The sequence below is a fragment of the Gorilla gorilla genome, chromosome 18 (genome assembly GCF_029281585.2).
Source record: "Gorilla gorilla gorilla isolate KB3781 chromosome 18, NHGRI_mGorGor1-v2.1_pri, whole genome shotgun sequence".
NCBI classification, from domain to species: Eukaryota; Metazoa; Chordata; class Mammalia; order Primates; family Hominidae; genus Gorilla; species Gorilla gorilla.
In genome coordinates this window covers 99,997,536-100,015,893 of record NC_073242.2, presented here as the reverse complement: position 1 = coordinate 100,015,893, position 18,358 = coordinate 99,997,536, and the positions used below count along the sequence as shown (strand labels likewise).

General features: G+C 42.7%; 1 protein-coding gene across 1 annotated transcript in view; it reads right to left on the bottom strand.

Moving 5' to 3' along the window:
* Positions 1-18,358, bottom strand: part of SF3B3 (splicing factor 3b subunit 3) — a 48,751-nt gene that overhangs the window by 5,580 nt on the left and 24,813 nt on the right. The window contains exons 12-20 of the mRNA XM_004057921.3: positions 12,442-12,593; positions 11,833-11,988; positions 10,706-10,861; positions 10,011-10,154; positions 6,446-6,568; positions 5,252-5,406; positions 2,986-3,160; positions 1,447-1,652; positions 1,192-1,348 (exon numbers count right to left, since the gene is read on the bottom strand). Coding sequence (XP_004057969.1) covers positions 1,192-1,348; positions 1,447-1,652; positions 2,986-3,160; positions 5,252-5,406; positions 6,446-6,568; positions 10,011-10,154; positions 10,706-10,861; positions 11,833-11,988; positions 12,442-12,593 — 1,424 coding nt within the window. The remainder of the gene's footprint in view (positions 1-1,191; positions 1,349-1,446; positions 1,653-2,985; positions 3,161-5,251; positions 5,407-6,445; positions 6,569-10,010; positions 10,155-10,705; positions 10,862-11,832; positions 11,989-12,441; positions 12,594-18,358) is intronic.

Below are 18,358 nucleotides of genomic sequence, written 5' to 3'. Positions count from 1 at the left end.
TGAAGTATTTCTTAGAGGATACTCCCCTTATGGTAGGGTTGAAGGAATCCACATGCTGTCAGTGTGGAGAGGAGAATATTCTTTTTATTTTAAAAATTATGGTAAAATAGTCATAACATAAAGTTTACCATCTTAATCCTTTTCTTTTTTTTGAGACAGAGTCTCGCTCTGTCACCCAGGCTGGAGTGCAGTGGCGCAATCTCGGCTCACTGCAACCTCTGCCTCCCGGGTTCAAGCGATTCTCCTGCCTTAGCCTCTGGAATAGCTAGGGTTACAGGCACCCACCACCATGCCTGGCTGATTTTTTTTTTTTTAATAGAGATGGGATTTCACCACGTTGACCAGACTGGTCTTGAACTCCTGAGCTCAGGTGACCCGCCCACCTCGGCCTTCCAAAGTGCTGGGATTACAGGCGTGAGACACCATGCCCAGCCAATCATTTTTAAGTATACACTTCAGTGGCATTAAGCACATGTACTGTTGTGTAACTATCACCTCCAGAATTTTTTTCATCTTCCCAAACTGAAACTCTGTACCCATTAAACAGTAACTTCCCAGAGAATGCAGGTGGAAAAGAATATTAAGTCTTTTTTTTTTTTTTTGACAGTCTCACTTTTGTCACCCAGGCTAGAGTGCAATGGCGCAATCCCGGCTCACTGCAACCTCCGCCTCCCAGGTTCAAGCGATTCTCCTGTCTTAGCCTCCCGAGCAGCTGGGATTACAGGTGCGTGCCGCCATGCCTGGCTGATTTTTGTATTTTTAGTAGAGACAGGCTTTCACCATGTTGGCCGAGCTGGTCTCAAACTCCTGACCTCAGGTGATCTGCCTGCCTCGGCCTCCCAAAGTGCTGGGATTACAGGCATGAGCCACTGCGCCCAGCCAGAATATTAATTATTTAAACTGCTGAATTTTGGTCACAAATTGTTGCCTGCTTATTAAAACAGTAAGAAAGGGACCAATTGAATGTGCATCTATCTCCCCATTATGGATGGTTAGCACAAAGCCTTCCTGTGGAATGCACAGGCACAAGAACATCACCGCAGCTAGAAGGCCCCAGCATTTTCCATGTGCTGGTAAGAGAGAGATTGGAATCAAGGAGCTGGTCCCCAAAAGACCTGATCCATAACATAAGCAAAAGTGAGATAATTCAATGGGACTTAAAATCTAGGAGAACCACTGGCAGATTCCTACCTTGTGCAAAAACTCCAGTTTTTCCCCATTGTTCACAAGCTTGTAAGTATAGACGAAGCCCCCTGCCACAGATCGGGGGTTTAGTATCAGGTCCTTGGCCACACCCACCAGCACATACCAGTCTTCACCAGTGTTGGAAAACCTGCACACAGCCACACTACACACAGAAGAAGAAGCAAGAGTAAGGCCTTAGTCAAAACTCAAGAGAGCTCCTGTTCCAGCCTGCCAAACCCTGGACTGTCCTGGGCTGCTTACCTAAAAGCTGCCTCATTCTGTTCCAGCTGGACAAGGTCCAGTGTGTTCCCCTGAATGGGATTCATCACTCGGATCACAGAGGCCCACTGCCCATTGCCAGCCTTGGGAGCTCCAAAGATGGATTCAGGGAGGTTTTCATTGAGGAATGCTGCTGCCATCTCTGCGGCCAGCTCCCGCTCATCCTCCCCTGCTGCTTCCACCATTTCCTAAACCCAAAAAAACGAGTAACTGAGTTGGCGTGCTCAGAGGTAGGGGCTGGCTGAGAAGAGGACAGGTAGCAAGAACACTCCAGGGGGTTCTTAATACATAAAGCAGCAAAGTCAGCCATCCCAGCCAGGACTTCCCGACAAGACTATTAAAGGGAGAGGTGTACAGACTAGGGAAGACAGAAGATCAGAAAGGGAAATCCAGACATTGCTAGTTACATATTAGTAGAAAACACCAAAAATAACAATAGCTGTGACAAATATTGGACTAGTGGCTTGAGAAAAATGACAACGGAAACTCCACTTTTCTTTTCTTTTTTTTTTTTTTTTTTGAGACAGAGTCTCGCTCTGTCGCCCAGGCTGGAGTGCAGTGGCGCGATCTCGGCTCACTGCAAGCTCCGCCTCCTGGGTTCACGCCATTCTCCTGCCTCAGCCTCCCAGTAGCTGAGATTACAGGCGCCCGCCACCACGCCCAGCTAATTTTTTGTGTTTTTAGTAGAGACGGGGTTTCACCGTGTTAGCCACGATGGTCTTGATCTCCTGACCTCGTGATCCACCCGCCTCGGCCTCCCAAAGTGCTGGGATTACAGGCGTGAGCCACCGCGCCCGGCCGGAAACTCCACTTTTCTATCCAACCCATCTGATTTCCCTTACTAAGACTACTCTGTCTCCACTCTTTAAGGATGGATACAGTTCTACGTAGTTGTAGCTATTTGGTTTTTGCTAGGCAATGAGTTCTAGAAAGAGCTGGTGTTGTGGAGAACATGAAAGCTGTCTCTTTTGGGACCAAATAAAGGAAATACAGTCTATTTTGGAAGCTCAAGGACGGGAGAATTCTGTTTCAGAGAGGGAACTTAATTGTGAATAAATGGAGGTCAGAGTATAGTCCTGGGTTACAAGAAAGGCTCTAAAATGAAGTACTTTGGGGCAAAGGCCTCTGCTTAAAAAAGCTGAAAAAAGCCTAGATCTTTAAAAACAAAGAATATACTAACAATTACAGGAGTTTAAACTTTTGATAGAGTCTTGTGTCCAGAGTGCCACTGGTATACAGTGGCATGATCATGGCTCACTGCAGTCTTGAACTCCTGGGCTCAAGTGATCCTCCTGCCTCAGCCTCCCAAGTAGCTGGGACTACAGGAGTGCACCAACACACCAGGCTATCTTTTAAAATTTTTAATAGAGGTGCAGTTTTGCTATGTTGCCCAGGCTGGTCTCAAACTAGTGGCCTCAAGCAATCCTCCCACCTCAGCCTCCCAAAGTGCCGGGCAGTTTAAACTTTTCAACATAATTTCACACATCTTTTAATAGAACCCCTGAACGTTAGTCTCATTACCTCTGCCATCTGCTGCTTTCTCTGAGCTTTCGTGGCCTCAGTGTAGGCATTGTGGTCCGTTTCAATGATAATAAGGTTGTTACTCTCAGGGTGGATGACAAATTTCCTGGGTGTGTACTGCAGTGGGAAGGCTACTTGATTGAAGACAGCACCGAGCTTCTCTAATGCCAAAATCCTATGACAAAAAAAGCAAGGCAGTTATTTAATACTCACTCAGACCCAGAAATTGGTGTTGAAATAGACTTTGAGCAGTCAGCAAACACGTCAATCCCTGGAGCTCTAACGCTGGCATTAGGCAACATTAAACAACAGCCTTCTACTCTAGAAAACTCTGCGATGCAGACACAGAGATCCAGGAAGGGCCTTCCCATTTGGCAACACCCTACCACAATTCACAGCAGTTCTAGTTCCTACCAATGAAACACAAACGATTGTCAAAAGTTTTTTTTTAATCACTCCAATGATAATAAAGAGCCCAATCCCAAATTTGTTGTGAAATACTGCCATTACCTAAACATATATGGTATTTGTAGTGATTGTGCTTCATAAAATAAAGTGGATACCTTTGTGAACAAAAATCACCTCAGTTCAGGAAAACTATGACAATGCAAGAGACAGCAAATAAGGGACCTACAAATTTCTGTCAAATGGGACAGAGATGTACACATAAGCCAAACTATGTGCAAAATGAGCAGAACCCAGGTACTCTGAAAAATATAGTTACCTGATCTCTAATGATGGAGTTTTATTTGTAGTTTATTCTCTACATTAAAAAAGACAGGGGCTGCGTGTGGTGGCTCATGCCTGTAATCTCAGCACTTTGGGAGGCCAAAGCAGGCAGATCACCTAAGGCTAGGAGTTCAAGACAAGCCTGGGTAACATGGTGAAACACCAACTCTGTTGAAAATACCAAAAAAAAGCCAAGTATGGTGGCGCACGCCTGTAGTCCCAGCTACTTGGGAGGCTGAGGTGGGAGAATCTCTTGAGCCCAGGAGCTCAAGACCAGCCTGGGCACCAAGGTGAAATCCTGTCTCTATAAAATAGAACACAAAAATTAGCCAGGCATGATGGCAAGCGCCTACAGTCCCACCAGGTACTTGGGAGGTTGAAGCAGAAATAGCTTGAGCCCAGGAAGTTGGGGCTGCAGTGAGCCATGATCACACCACTGCACTCCAACCTGTAAAACAGAGTAAGACCTTGTCTCAAAAAAAAAATTTAAAAATAAAAATAATTAAATAAAAAAATAAACTGCCTGCCAAGAACTCTGCTTTTATGTCTCATAAGTCACCTTCCCTGATTTAGTTTTCGGGGGAAGTAAGTTCTGCTGCTAGGAAAGCCTAAAAATCTGTAGGGATTGTCTAAATCTATAGCAATTCAGGAGGTAGGGGCCACAGATGAGGCTACAACAAGGCTGGCTTAAAAGACAAGGGGAACATTGACAGGCAGGTATGTATGTGGGTGAAGCATTCTAGCACAGGTAGAGATTAAAAAAATATTAAGTGATGTAGAGGAGTGCAGGGAGATCAATTCTGCTGGAGCAGAAGATAAATACAAAGATGACGGAAAGAAAAAGGACAATGACCATGAAAAGACCCTGAAAGTTGTTGCAAAGAAATTTTGGGAGCTCATTTGATAAGCAATAGTGATTAATCTATCAAGAGGCCATAGTTTCATTATGAACAGCCAATAGTTATAACCAGGATGTGAACAACTTTGGTGGCTTAATTTTAAAAGCCCCCCAAAACTTGAGGAAGCCAAACTGACTGAATTATTTTAGGTTCTTTTCCATCTTGCAAAGAATATTACATATAGTGCTCAAACTTCACATCAATATTACCAGGAAGAACAGTTCTGTCAACTTGAAAAAGGTCTAAATAACTTATACATAGGTTAAAATTTAAGATTTAATACCGCAAATGACAAGACAGAGTAAGAAAGGTTATCAATGCAGTGATCCAATACTTGCTCTAAAACTAATCCAATGGCAATACCCTTTTGCTAGAAAACAAAAATCTGAAATCTCAGGAAGATTGGACTGTATTAAAGCTTGGCCTTGAAAGTCTTAACAGAAGCTAAAACACCGAAACTTGGCTCTCAGGTACTAAAATGCTGAGCCAAATGAAGGTTTCAATTGCAACACACAAGCTTCATGGTGAAGTCGGCCCTCTGCCACCTCTTCACAGCCTCCTCCAACACTCTGGCAGAACCAGTCTGAGCCCTTGGCAGAAAGGCTTCCTGCTGAGCTTCAAACATGAGACTCACTCACCGTAGGGTGTTGGTGGAGATGGCCACAATGCCCTCGGGACACTGTTCCGAGGCAAAACCCGATGCAAATTCCAGTGTCTCGTAAGACAGTGGGGTGAGATGGAAGCGAGATTGGTAAGAATAGCTCAACCATGAGCGGCTTGACATGGCCAATACCTGAGGGGGAAAAAAAAACCCAGCTCCAATAAGGTTCGGGAAAAAATACAAATATGGTATAAGCTGACCAAAAGCCCTATCCCCAAATTTCAGTCTGCAGAGTATCCTAAGATATTCTAGAAATCTAACAGGCTATCTTAAGAAAAAGAGGGCTAGAGAGAGGCACTATGGCTTAGCATATGTGAAAAGCATGGGCTACGAGCCATATGATCTAGACTCACCATTTCATCTCTCTAAGCCTGCTTCCACGTCTGTAAAATGAAAACAGTACCACAAGGCTGGACAGCTGCAAGAATTAAATAGAATGAAGGCCAGGTGCGGTGGCTCATGCCTGTAATCCCAGCACTTTGGGAGGCCACAGCAGGCAGATCACCTGAAGTCAGGAGTTCGAGGCCAACCTGGCCAACATAGTGAAACCTCATCTCTACTAAAAATACAAAAATTAGCTGGGCGTGGAGGCATGCGCCTGTAATCCCAGCTACTCGGGAGGCTGAGGAAAGAGAATTGGTTGAACCCAGGAGGCGGAGGTTGCAGTGAGCCAAGCTTGCACCACTGCATTCCAGCCTGGGCGACAGAGTGAGACTCCATCTCAAAAAAAAAAAACAACAAAAAACAGAATTAAATGGAATCAATTACCACAGTGCCCAGAAACACTAACATTCTTAACTACAAAGGACACAATGTTTCCCAGTCTCTTTCACATTAGGTAGTAAACGTGACACTGATCTAAGACTGGGATAAAACCTGAGAATTCTCATGGCTAGTGGTGTCCTAGAGGGGAGGTTTCCAGCCCTATTTGACCAGCCAGAGGGCTAAAGGGATCGATATCTCTACCCAGCTATAACCAAATCATGACATGGTGCGATGGAGCCCCAGTGAGGAAGCTCTAGGTTAGGAAAACTCAGGACTTCTCACATGAAGGAAACCAATCAAGATGGAGTGGCAAATTAGTGACAGTAAAGCTTACAGCAAAGATTGTTCTCAGATGGTGCCACTAAAATCCCAAAGATGTTGCCTGTCCCCAACCTTCATTACTTACTGCCTCCTGGCCTTGCATTCGGACTCGGAAGAGCTTCACAGGACGGGACCCCAGGTACCGAGTGCGAGTATCAGACAAATCCCCAGTGACAGGGTCCAAGACAGTCCTCAGCAGCACACCGTTCTAATCAAAAGGAGAGGAGCAGGTGAAGCCTGATGGAAGCTTATCAGCTATGATGGGAAAACCTCTCCCTTGGCTACTTCACATAAGAAATTAGAGCAGACAGAAAGAAATGACTTGGTTGTTTAAAAAAGATCCTAATAATCCGATAGCCATTCATTTCATTCTCTCACTAAATCACTTAATCATTCAAAGTTATGGAGCATCTACTAAGTAAAAACACACTTATTTTTCACTATATCTTCTTAATATTTCTTTTTACCATGTATATTAAATCCTTCTTCACTACTGTATATTTCAAATAAATAATTAAATAACCACAAAGACCATGGTCCCTAAACAGCATTTCCTCTTAAAGGAACAAGGTTCCTAAAAGGAATGACTAGTTTGGGGCAGGGGCAAGAATGTTCCAGACACATGTGGGGATACTTTATTGTGCAACAAGGCAAGGAAACCCCTACAAATAGTGGGGTCATGTTAAAAGGACAAAGGAACTAACTTCAAATAGAAATTCCCACTTTTCTAGAATGAGTCAATTTACCACCCCCCGCACCCCTCAAAAAAAAAAGAAGCCAGGTGAGGTGGCTCACATCTGTAATCACAGCACTGTGGAAGCCAAGGAAGGATGACTGCTTGAGGCCAAGAGCTAAAGACCAACCTGGCCAACATAGCGAGACTCTGTCTCTGTTTAAAAAAAAAAAAAGAGGAGTTTTCAGCACATACGTATAAAAATCCACAAGTTTATGATGTTACTCTATTTTTTTAAGTTTTTATTTATTTATTTATTGAGACAGGTTCTCACTCTGTCACCCAGGCTGGAGTACAGTGCCACAATCTTGGCTCACTGCAGCCTCCACCTCCCAGGCTCAAGCAATCCTCCCACTTCAGCTTCCCAAGTAGCTGGGACTACAGGCATGAGCCACCATTCCCAACTATTTTTTGTATTTTTGGTGGAAATGAGGTTTCGCCATGTTGCCCAGGCTAGTCTCGAACTCCTGAGCTCAAGCAATCCACCCACCTCAGCCTCGCAAAGCGCTGGGATTACAGGTGTGAGCCATAGCACCTGACCAATGTTACTCTAAAAAACAGCAAAAAACCCACTTTACTGGGCCCCACTGAAAGGAGTGCTGTGGCCCTCACTCCTTACTCTGAAAACAGGTGAACAATGGGAAAAAAAGTATTTATCCTTTTCCTGTATGAACCGTACTTATAGTAAGCAAAGAAATGATGCGAATTTTGTCTTTAGAATTCCAACTAATTAAATCCAAAAAGAAATAAATCATTTTCCAACCACTAATGAAAGAATGAACCTAGGCAATGTGTGTAATAGCTGTAAGTAAAGGGTTGACGGGAACTTTAACACAGATACAGACAAACATCCCAACATCACTGTGAGTGGGACAACCAGAGACTACACACCTCCTGACGTGATGCAACAGGAGTAAACAGCACCACCTATTAAGTATTCCTGTCCCCCTCCCCCAATAATTAAATCTGAATCTAACCAACTTCTTCTTCTGCAATATCCGATACTATAGCTACCCCAAGCCACATGTGGCTAGTCAGAACTGAGACAGGACCAGGCAAGGTGTCTCACACCTGTAATCCCAGCCCTTTGGGAGGCCAAGGCGGGTGGATCGCTTGAGCTCAGGAGTTTAAGACCAGCCTGAGCAACATGGCAAAACCCCATCTCTACTAGAAACAAGAAAAATTAGCCGGGTGTAGTGGTGCACACCATAAACCCAGCTACTCAGGAGGCTGAGGCATGAGAATCGCTTGAACCCAGGAGGCAGAGGCTGCAGTGAGCTGAGATCACACCACTGCACTCCAGCCTGGCCAACAGAGCAAGACTCTGTGTCAAGGAAGAAATTTTTTTTAAATAAAGATAAATAAAATTTTAAAGAGAACTAAGACTGTTAAGTGTAAAGTGCCAATACCAGATTTCAGACTTGGTTTAAAAAAGAGAGAAAAAAAGGTGAAATAGCTCAGCAATTTTTATATTAACTACATGTTAGAATGATTTCAGATATACAGAGTTAATAAAACATTAAAACTGGCCAGGCACGGTGGTTCATGCCTGCATTCCCACCAGCACTTTTGGAGGCCAATGTAGGAGGACCACTTGAGGCCAGGAGTTCAAGACCAGTCTGAGCAACACAGCGAGACCCTATCTCTATTTTTTTTTAAAGAAAAAAAAAAAAACATTAAAATTACTTTTTTCCTGTTCGTGGCTACTAGAAAATTTAAATTACACCTGTAGTTCATCTTACGTTTCTAATGGACAGCATGGTCTAACTCTACCCACCAGATTGATACAGAGGATACAGGAACTTGAACACATAAGGAATGACTTTATTAAGTCCAGAAGGTGGGAAATTCTACAAGATAAATGATCTGATCTTGTAATGCTTCAAAATGGGGTAGAACAGTTTAAGAGACATAAAAAGAAAGATGAAGCAAATGGAAAAAGCATAGACTGCTATGCTGAGGTCCTGAGCACAACCAACTATAAAGCCACATTGGGGGAAAGAAGAACAGGGAAAACTGGAACATGGTAATAAGGAACTATTGTTATATTTTGCTGAGCATGATAATACTAGTATCTTACAAAAACAGACATCTGTTGGAACTACATTATCAAGTATTTATAGATGAAATGATAGATCTTGGATTTGCTTTAAAATAGTCCAGGGAAAAGATAAAATAAGAACAGCAGAATGTTGCTGATAGCTGTTAAAACTAAAAAAGAAAAAAATACACCGAAAACCCATGTGGCAGCCCATAAAAATCCAACAAAAGAAAAAAAACTAAAAAAATAACAACAACCCTCCCCCAAAAAAACTGGGTACATGGAAGTTCACTGTATTAGTCTCTCTAACTTCTGGCTATGTTTGAGATTTCTAAATTAGGAAGTAAAATTAAAAAGCAAAAAGTACCTGGGCTAGATTACTTAGATGTCTGAGTCAATAATCATTAAGGAAAATGAAAAACATATGATCAAGAATCCTGACACTATCTTAGCGTTAAAGCACACCTTTTCTTCACGGCACAAAGAGCTCAGCAACTTTGACAATAGGGAACATTTGGGGGTCCTTTATTGCTAATGAAGCCAATTATGAACTGAGAGGTATTCATTGCTGCTTTTGAAACTAGTGAATAGTGGGAACTACAGTTGATCCTTCAGGAACCCATCCAGTTCTGACTTAGAGTAGCTATCAAACAGCATTTATCAGATGTGAAGACTCTTTATCAAAATATTTCTTTCTCAGCCTGATTTGTTCGAATTAAAGAGCTGAGAAAAGTGGAACCCAGAGTGACACTGTTCACTTTTCATAAGGTGAGGATCTGAAACCATGGGCAGAGAAAATCCCTGTTATCAAACAAAGGAGTGTGTGAAACGTACAGAAGGCCTAATGTCCACAATGTGGGCCTCTGGATCTCTTACCTGTAGCCCAATATTCAGGTATAGGAAGCCAATCGAGCCCCTCTCACCCAGCTCATCCTGCTTCTCAGTCCCACCCATTTCCACAATACACAAGGACTCAGGCTGGGCTGGGAGAGCCTGCATGCTTAGAGGTTGCAAACAGTCCTGAGAGGGAGAGAAAAATCATAAAAACACAGAAAATGACAATTTTAGGAAAAAAACATACCCAGAGAAATCTAATTCTAGGATTGAAAAAGTACTTCCTTATGCACAGAAAAAACCCAGGGAGTGAGTTCTAAGAGAGTACTGAGTTATTAGTTACACCCAATTTCAGAATAAGCTTCGGGAAGATCATGCTTTCCTCCTTTTGTCAAAGAAGATAATGGCAAAGGTAATTAAGCAAAGCACACCTCCTGAAAAGTCACCTAGGGTCCTGCAGCAAGTCAAATTTATGCAGTCTTGGTTGTTAACTTAAAAAAGGGAGTTGAGGCTTAAGCCAAAGAAACATTTCTGTAGTCTCAGATCATATCCTTAAACCACAGCAGGAAACTCCTGAAACACACTGCAATGACAAGAGAAGCAGCAGGTATGGATTCTGGGGTCTAACCCAGCTGATCTCAGAGATAGACATCAGGAGTGGATCTCAAAGATAGACATCAGGAGCCAGATGCTCAGGTTCCAACCAGATGATCCTTGAAGCTCAGAGTGTCACTCACTGAGGGATCCAGGGAGATGATTCTGACAGTGTTGTCCACAAGCCCCACAGCCAGGAAGCGAGACCGCTGCTCTCCAGGGGGTACATTGGCCAGACTCATGCACACCACATCTGCTGACATCTCCTTCCGTTCTGTGTACTCATTCAGCTGTCCTGACTACAGGAGGAAAGACACAGCGAGGTCAAAACTACAGAGGGATGGGTCTAGATGCTCCAATTCACTCCAAAACCCTGGATCCAGAGAATGAAGGAGGGCTGTTGTATTTTGTTCTGCTTCCTCTCACTCCTCTTACTATAGTAAATGACAAGAATTTATCTACCTGAGTTCTCAAGACTGAATTTAACAGGCTCACAGCAAGCAAAATGAGTATCTTCCATCAATAAGAGAATGAACAGACCTTTGACAAGGTCAATGTGCCACAAATTTTCTGAGCCAACTTTGTTCTCAGGAAATGGAGATATATAAAACTGTCTGTGTTTTACAAGAATATTCTGGGTGAAGGGAATTCAAATATGGTTAAAGACAGAGAAATCTCAACCAAAGGTACAGGCAGGCTACAAATTTGGCCACACTAGAGACCTCCTGAGAGCAAGAGAATTAAGTGTACTGAACATCCTTCCATATAGAAGTTTTCTGAAATGGATTCAGACTGCAGAAATTAAATCTATGCCAAATATTTGTTGGAAAAGTAGAGAGTGAAATGCAGGAGGAGCAAGTGTTTCACTGCTAAGAGGGGATTTCATAACTCTACCTAGAATTAGACATCAAATTACCCCTTTTCCCCATCTCTGTAAGGGACCAAACTGGTTTGTGAACACTGTCACTCCAGCTCGCTTTTTTTTTTTTTTTTTTTTTTGAGACAGAGTCTTGCTCTGTCGCCAGGCTGGAGTGCAGTGGCGCAATCTCAGCTCACCGCAACCTCTGCCTCCCGGGTTCAAACAATTCTCCTGCCTCAGCCTCCTGAGTAGCTAGGACTACAAGGTGCATGCCACCACGCCCAGCTAATTTTTGTATTTTTAGTAGAGACAGGATTTCACCATACTATCATCTAAATGACTAGACTACAATGCCCATCTTTCCCTCTGGACCCTACAATAAGTCCCACAGTGAATGATAAATTAACATACAGGATCCATCTCGAAATAGACCAGCTCTCCTCCTGTCAGGGCAATCACCACTTGTCGCTGGTTCACTGCACACTTCACAATTGTTTTCTTTCCAGGGGTCTTCCACTCATTGACTCTCTTGTCTGCTCGTATGTGCCGAATGCCATCTGGATAGACCTAGAGTCAGTAACAGAAAGAAACCTGACTTTAACAATTTGATTCATCACTCAGAATGACCCTCACATCTATCAGATCTGTCACTACAATCAGACCTGGGGCCACTGCATTTGAGGCACCAGTTGAATCAAAGACAAAAGAGTTAGTAGGCCTCAGGCAAGGTCAACTTTTAAATAGTTCATGTTTTGCAGTGTCCACTTCAAAGAAGTTCAAAGCTTATTAACAAAACACTTATAAAGATCTTTATTAGAGATGAAAGCTGCAGTGATGTGGCTCTGTAACAGAAAAATGGCAAATACAGAGAGGGATGTTATGTGCCCAAATCATATGTTCCCTACCCCTAAGGCTTGCTGGAAGGTGAGGGTGAAGAGACATGAACACAGCAGCCTGCATCACAATGAAGGCCAAGAAAGAACAAAGCAGGCCAAGTAGGTAAGCTCTGAGAACCCTCACCTGCACCAAGGCATCATCTCCTAATAAGGAGCAGGACAAGGTCGGGGTGGTCCCCAGGAACCCAGAGTCAGTCACTTCTTCTACAGTTTCTCCAATGGACAACACTAGGGTGGCATTCACGAAAGACACAATGATGTAGGCATCAAACTCATCTGAAAAAGAAAAGAAGGGAGTTGGTTAGATAAGAACTCATTAGAATTACAAAGCCAAATGAAACACTAAGAGTTCTCTTCAGAAACCTTCCAAGGCAGTTTCTTCTATGTGTAGTTATTACACACATACACACATACACATGCACACAGAGCAAAATGATCCAGAAGAAAACTAGGGGTCATAAGAGCCTACAGATATACTCTGCTTCCTCAATATTTTCTTGAGACATCTGCTAAAGAAGTGAGAGGACAAAGCAAGAGAATCGGAGACATGAGGACATTTTAAATACTACAATATTGATACATGAACATACTGAGCTAGATCTTCATTTATTTGTGCCAGTTGTCAATCACACAACCCCTTCCTAAGAAGAGATACTCCTTCTAACTAGGAAAGACCCCTAACTTCTTCCAAAAGCAGCTTATGTAGAAATGAACACAAGCTCTAATGAATAAAATAGAGATTACTTAAGCCTCTGTGAGACTAACTCATTCTAGGGTTGGAAGCTGAGAATCCTAGTCCCAATGGGAATGATGTAAGAAAACTAGATAACCAGGAAATGGAGGGTGGGGGTTGTTTATATTGTTATTCCGTGACCTCTCTGATTTTTCACTATTTAGAAACAGAACAATCCTGTGGTCATGAGCAATCCTATTAGAATTTGCTTTTTCTAATTAAATGCAGTTGAATAAACACTAATGAGTTTCTCAAGGAAGTCAGAAGACTTGAGGTATACCAGAAACCCTCAAAGTTTCTTCTACAGATCCCATAAAGGCCATCTATTTTCCATGTATCTCACCCTACAACATACAACAGCTTCTGCAAGTGTCCCCATCCAGTACGTTTGGCATAAAGCTTGATAAATGTTGACTAAAGGCATGCTAATTTTTTTAAAGAGTTGAGATTTTCCTAGTTTACATTTGAATTTTTGTTTTAACACCCCCTTAACCAGAAATCAGGTTAAAAAAAAAGGACAGAACAAGACAAGGCACCACACAATGTAGTGGCTGCCTCACTCCTAGCAATAGCAGCTATAGGACCCCTGTCTGCCTAAGCACTTGTCAAGAGCTCAATGCCACAGGGCTGGTCCACCCACCCACCCACATGAAGGGCATACTTTTGGTTCTGATGACTTCAAATGAGTTTCAGCTAGATTAAGGTTACTAGATCAGTTCTGCAGAATCAGCATTCTTTACAGAAGCAGGGGTCAAATGAAGATGTATCATTTGACCAGGCATGATGGCTCACGCCTGTAATCCCAGCACTTTGGGAGGCCAAGGTGGGTAGATCACCTGAGGTCAGGAGTTAGAAACCAGCCTGAACAACAGGGTGAAACCCCGTCTCTACTAAAAAATAAATAAAATAAAATACAACAATTAGCTGGGTGTGGTGGTGGGCGCCTGTAATTCCAACTACTCAGGAGGCTGAGCAGAATTGCCTGAACCCGGGAGGCGGAGGCCGCAGTGAGCCGAGATCGCCCCACTGCACTCCAATCTGGGTGACAGAATGAGACTATCTCAAAACAAACAAAAAAGATGTATCATTGGCATGGCCTACAGTAGTGTTCTGCCCTATTAGCAGGACGTAAAATCAATTTAACATGTTGCACAATAGGCACTTCATAACAGAAATAAATGTAATTTATGAAGTTGCTTCATATATAGTAGGATAATTACTGTTTTGTGAAACTTTTGTTTCAGTTAATATTGCATATATATGTACCTACCGTGGTGGCTGAAAAACAAGGATTAAAGATCTTTCCCAATGGGCATGCTCTAACGGTTAGACCAGGAATCCACAGAGTAAAGGTTCAATTTCCAAATCATAAGGAATAATACAGGACAAGAAGATAGATACTTGGTTTTTGGTTATTTTGCTAGAACTGTCAACATATATCAAATGCTTTGGGAACGTCTTATAAGATGGCTTTGTAAGACTAAGCACTACTCACTATCATAAAACAAGTAAGGACATGGTTATCTCTGAAATGGATGTCTCAGTAGCTTTCAACAAAACCAAAATCCATCTCTACATAACACCAAGTTTGGAACCTTTACTCCAGTTCTCAGTTTTTGGACTGGAAATTTTTGTTGTGTAAAAATAACAGTTGTTTAATTTTAATATTATATGAATACAGTATCATTTCCCATGTTCTCATTACTGAAACCTAATAACCCTAAAAGCTGTGTCAAAGCAAATTAAAGCCAAACAACAAAAGGCTGTAACTGGCCAGGATTTCTGGTCTCAGATCTTCACCAAGGGGAAAAGGTGACCTTCCAAAAGACAGACCACACAACTTTTGACTTTCATGGGAGAGAATGGGGCAAAGAAGGGAGGAGGGGTGCCTTTCCTTCGACCAAGACTTCAGACTACTCAAACATAAGAGAATAAATGCTCAGTGAACTTAAATAGGGTCATACTTTTGCTAGACAATTCAACAAGTGGGAGAGCCAACGACGTCTCAAAGCTGCTTTACATCACAGACTTCCTCAAAATAAACACTGCCCTGTGAATACCAAGCACATTGTAACTTCTACCCCTTCCTTCTACAGTGAAGAGGACTTGCAGCAGGTTAATTCTTATGTACTAGAGTGACTGCAGATTAAAAGTTGGAGTCCAAGCTGGGCACGGTGGTTCAAGCACTTTGGGAGGCTGGGGAGGGAGGATCATTTGAGTTCAGGAGCTCAAGACCAGCCTGGGCAACATAACAAGACCCCAATTCTATAAAAAATTTATTAGTTTTTTTTTTTGGAGAGAGTTTCGCTCTGGTTGCCCAGGCTGGAGTACAATGGTGCAATCTCAGCTCACTGCAACCTCTGCCTCCCAGGTTCAAGCGATTCTCCTGCCTCAGCCTCTCTAGTAGCTAGGATTACAGGCATGTGCCACCACACCCAGCTAATTTTATATTTTTAGTAGAGATAGGGTTTCTCCATATTGGTCAGGCTGGTCTCAAATTCCCAACCTCAGGTGATCCACCCACCTCAGCCTCCCAAAGTGCTGGTGTGAGCCACCGCGCCCAGCCCAAAACACTATTTTTAAAAAAACGCTGGAGTTCAGAACAAAGCCAAGCTTTAGTCAAGGTAAATGACTAGGAACTGTACCATCCACACTGCATTCTAAGGAATTCAAGTCTCATGTGAAAAAATAATAGTTCATACCTCAATGAAGAATCCATAAGGGTATGAGACTGTATCTTTAGGTCACAGTTCAACAGGGCTCCCATCTGTCTGAACACTGCTAAGGACCCCAGAGGAGGGAATGCTTTTTTCTTCTACTTGCCTTGCCTTAGGATTTAAGGCTCAACCAGCAGCTCACTCCAAAAGGTAAAGTGAGCGACCATCCAGATACCTGAAGCTCCAGTAACTCCCTCTCACTTCATAGACAAGGGTATCTGATACTTATCTTGCTTCAGCAAGTCCTGAATATACTCAAAAGCTTTCTCCCGGTCCTGATCTTTCAGTCAGTACACCTGGAATGTACGACTCCATGAGAGTATGAAGCTAAAGTTCTCTAGCTAGAGACTCTTTTAGCTTAGTAAAAGGCAAATTAACCATATATGACAAATTCTGTGGGAGGAAGTAGAGAGGCAGACTCCTGCCTCAGACCATCTGATGCACAGGCAGACGGTGTGCGGCACTATTATGCCCAGTGACATCCAACTGCAAAGTTACCCTCTGAAAGACACCATCAGGGCAGCCTCAATATTTTGTGCAGGTCCCTCTCCTTGGATAAACTATAAGACCCCACATCAACCCTAGCAGTAGGTACACACCTGTGGTGATCAGCACCTTCACCAGCCACCTGTGGAAGAGAAAAAAAGGCTTGGTATTGGTAGTGTGCATCACCAAGTACCAGCCAAGGTTAGTATTTGCCTGAAAGACTGCTGCATGTGCAGGCAGAAGGAATGTTCACTCAATAGTAACTTCGGGTATCTGGAAAGTGAGTGAACCAAGAGAACCCGACCTGTATTTATAGGTGACTCCCAAATTACAGTACCTAAAGAGTAAAATTTAGCAGGATATAGTCCTTTCCAAGACTTCTAACATTTAATAAAGGAGAAAAATGTTCAACTACAAGTTCCATAATGCAACAAACTGCCTATCACTAAGTTAGCAAATGCTGTCCCTCTAAAGAGCCTGCCCTGACCTTCAAACACATGCCCTCTCCTTTAACCCCTCCCAGCAACGTACCTGTGCCTTTCACCACATCACAACACACAACACTTTTGTATACTTGTCTTCTTTTTTTAGATGGCAAGTGCTCTGAGGCAGAGTCTATCTTAATCACTGAGTACGTGGTAGGCACTCAAAAACTAAACTTATCCTGAAAGAAACCACCAAGACCCACAGAATCTCACTGCAGTTAATCAAAATGGGCATTCAACTGAGATTCAGAAGCCAGGATATTCTGTCCGCATTACCTAGACTGTGTCTTGAGACACTCAACCCCTATAACTTCCTGTCTTCTTCATAAAAGTGAGAGTTAACTTTTCTGTAAACCTAAATCTCTTTTCTTTTTCTTTTTTTGAGATGGAGTCTCGCTCTGTCACCCAGGCTGGAGGGCAGTGGTGCAATCTCGGCTCACTGCAACATCCGCCTCCCAGGTTCAAGTGATTCTCCTGCCTCAGCCCCTTAAGTAGCTGGGATTACAGGCCTGCACCACCACGCCCAGCTAATTTTTGTATTTTTAGTAGAGATGGGGTTTCACCATGTTGGCCAGACTGGTCTCAAACTCTGACCTCAGGTGATCCGCCCACCTCGGCCTCCCAATATGCTGGGATTACAGGCATGAGCCACCGCACCTGGCCCTAAATCTGTTTTAAAATAAAAAGTTTATTTAAAAAGTTAAAAGGAAAAAAGAAAGAACACAATAGGTTATCTTAAAACGTGTTTCTAATGCAAACAGTCTAGGCAATGCTTTCAAGGGCCATGAATATCAACAAGCCACCAAGCCAAAGTAAAACACCAACACGGACCAACTTCTATGTAGATACTACACATAAAACCAGGTGCCTAATAATTATCTCTTCAGCTTATAAGCCTACCCGTTTCCTATTCACAATTTTCCCTTTCTACTCAACTTGGATATGATTCAAATGCCTACAGTGAAAATTAAATCCACAAAAATGAGTATTCTACTAATAGTAAGTTGTTTTCCTCCTACATGTTTCCCAACTCCTTCAATCTGTTTCATACAGGCAGAATATCTAAACATCAGGCAGAATTACAGCTGTTTTCTTGAAAAACCTGTCTGCTGGCAAGGATGATGTTACTCACCCATCCCACATTCCTGAGAGAACAAGAGAAAAACGTAGCTCCAATGTGAATCAAGGGAAAAATGAGACTGAGCTTTCTTTCTATGAGGCTGCAATTCAATTGTCACAAGACTTCCCTGCTATTGCAGTAACTACTAGGCATTCTCCTATTACTTTCAAAGTTTTAGGATCAGGTGACCATTTATATCCAGGAGCTCAAACTCCCTTCTCCTTCCCCATCCCCGCTTTTCTACTCACACTAAAATTCGAATTCCACTCAATTCCACTCTGCTTTCCTTAAGCACTAGCAAGACTGACTGACAAGCTTTCCCAAATCTCTTAATTCCTAGAACACCACCTTCAATTTCACTGTGGTTTCAAAACAATTTAAAAGAATATAGTTGAAGAAGAATGAAAAAGCACAACTTTCCCTCATATCATACCTCTTACAGATGAAACCAGTACCTTTATGAATATAAAGTCAATACCACATTTGACAGCTCTATGATT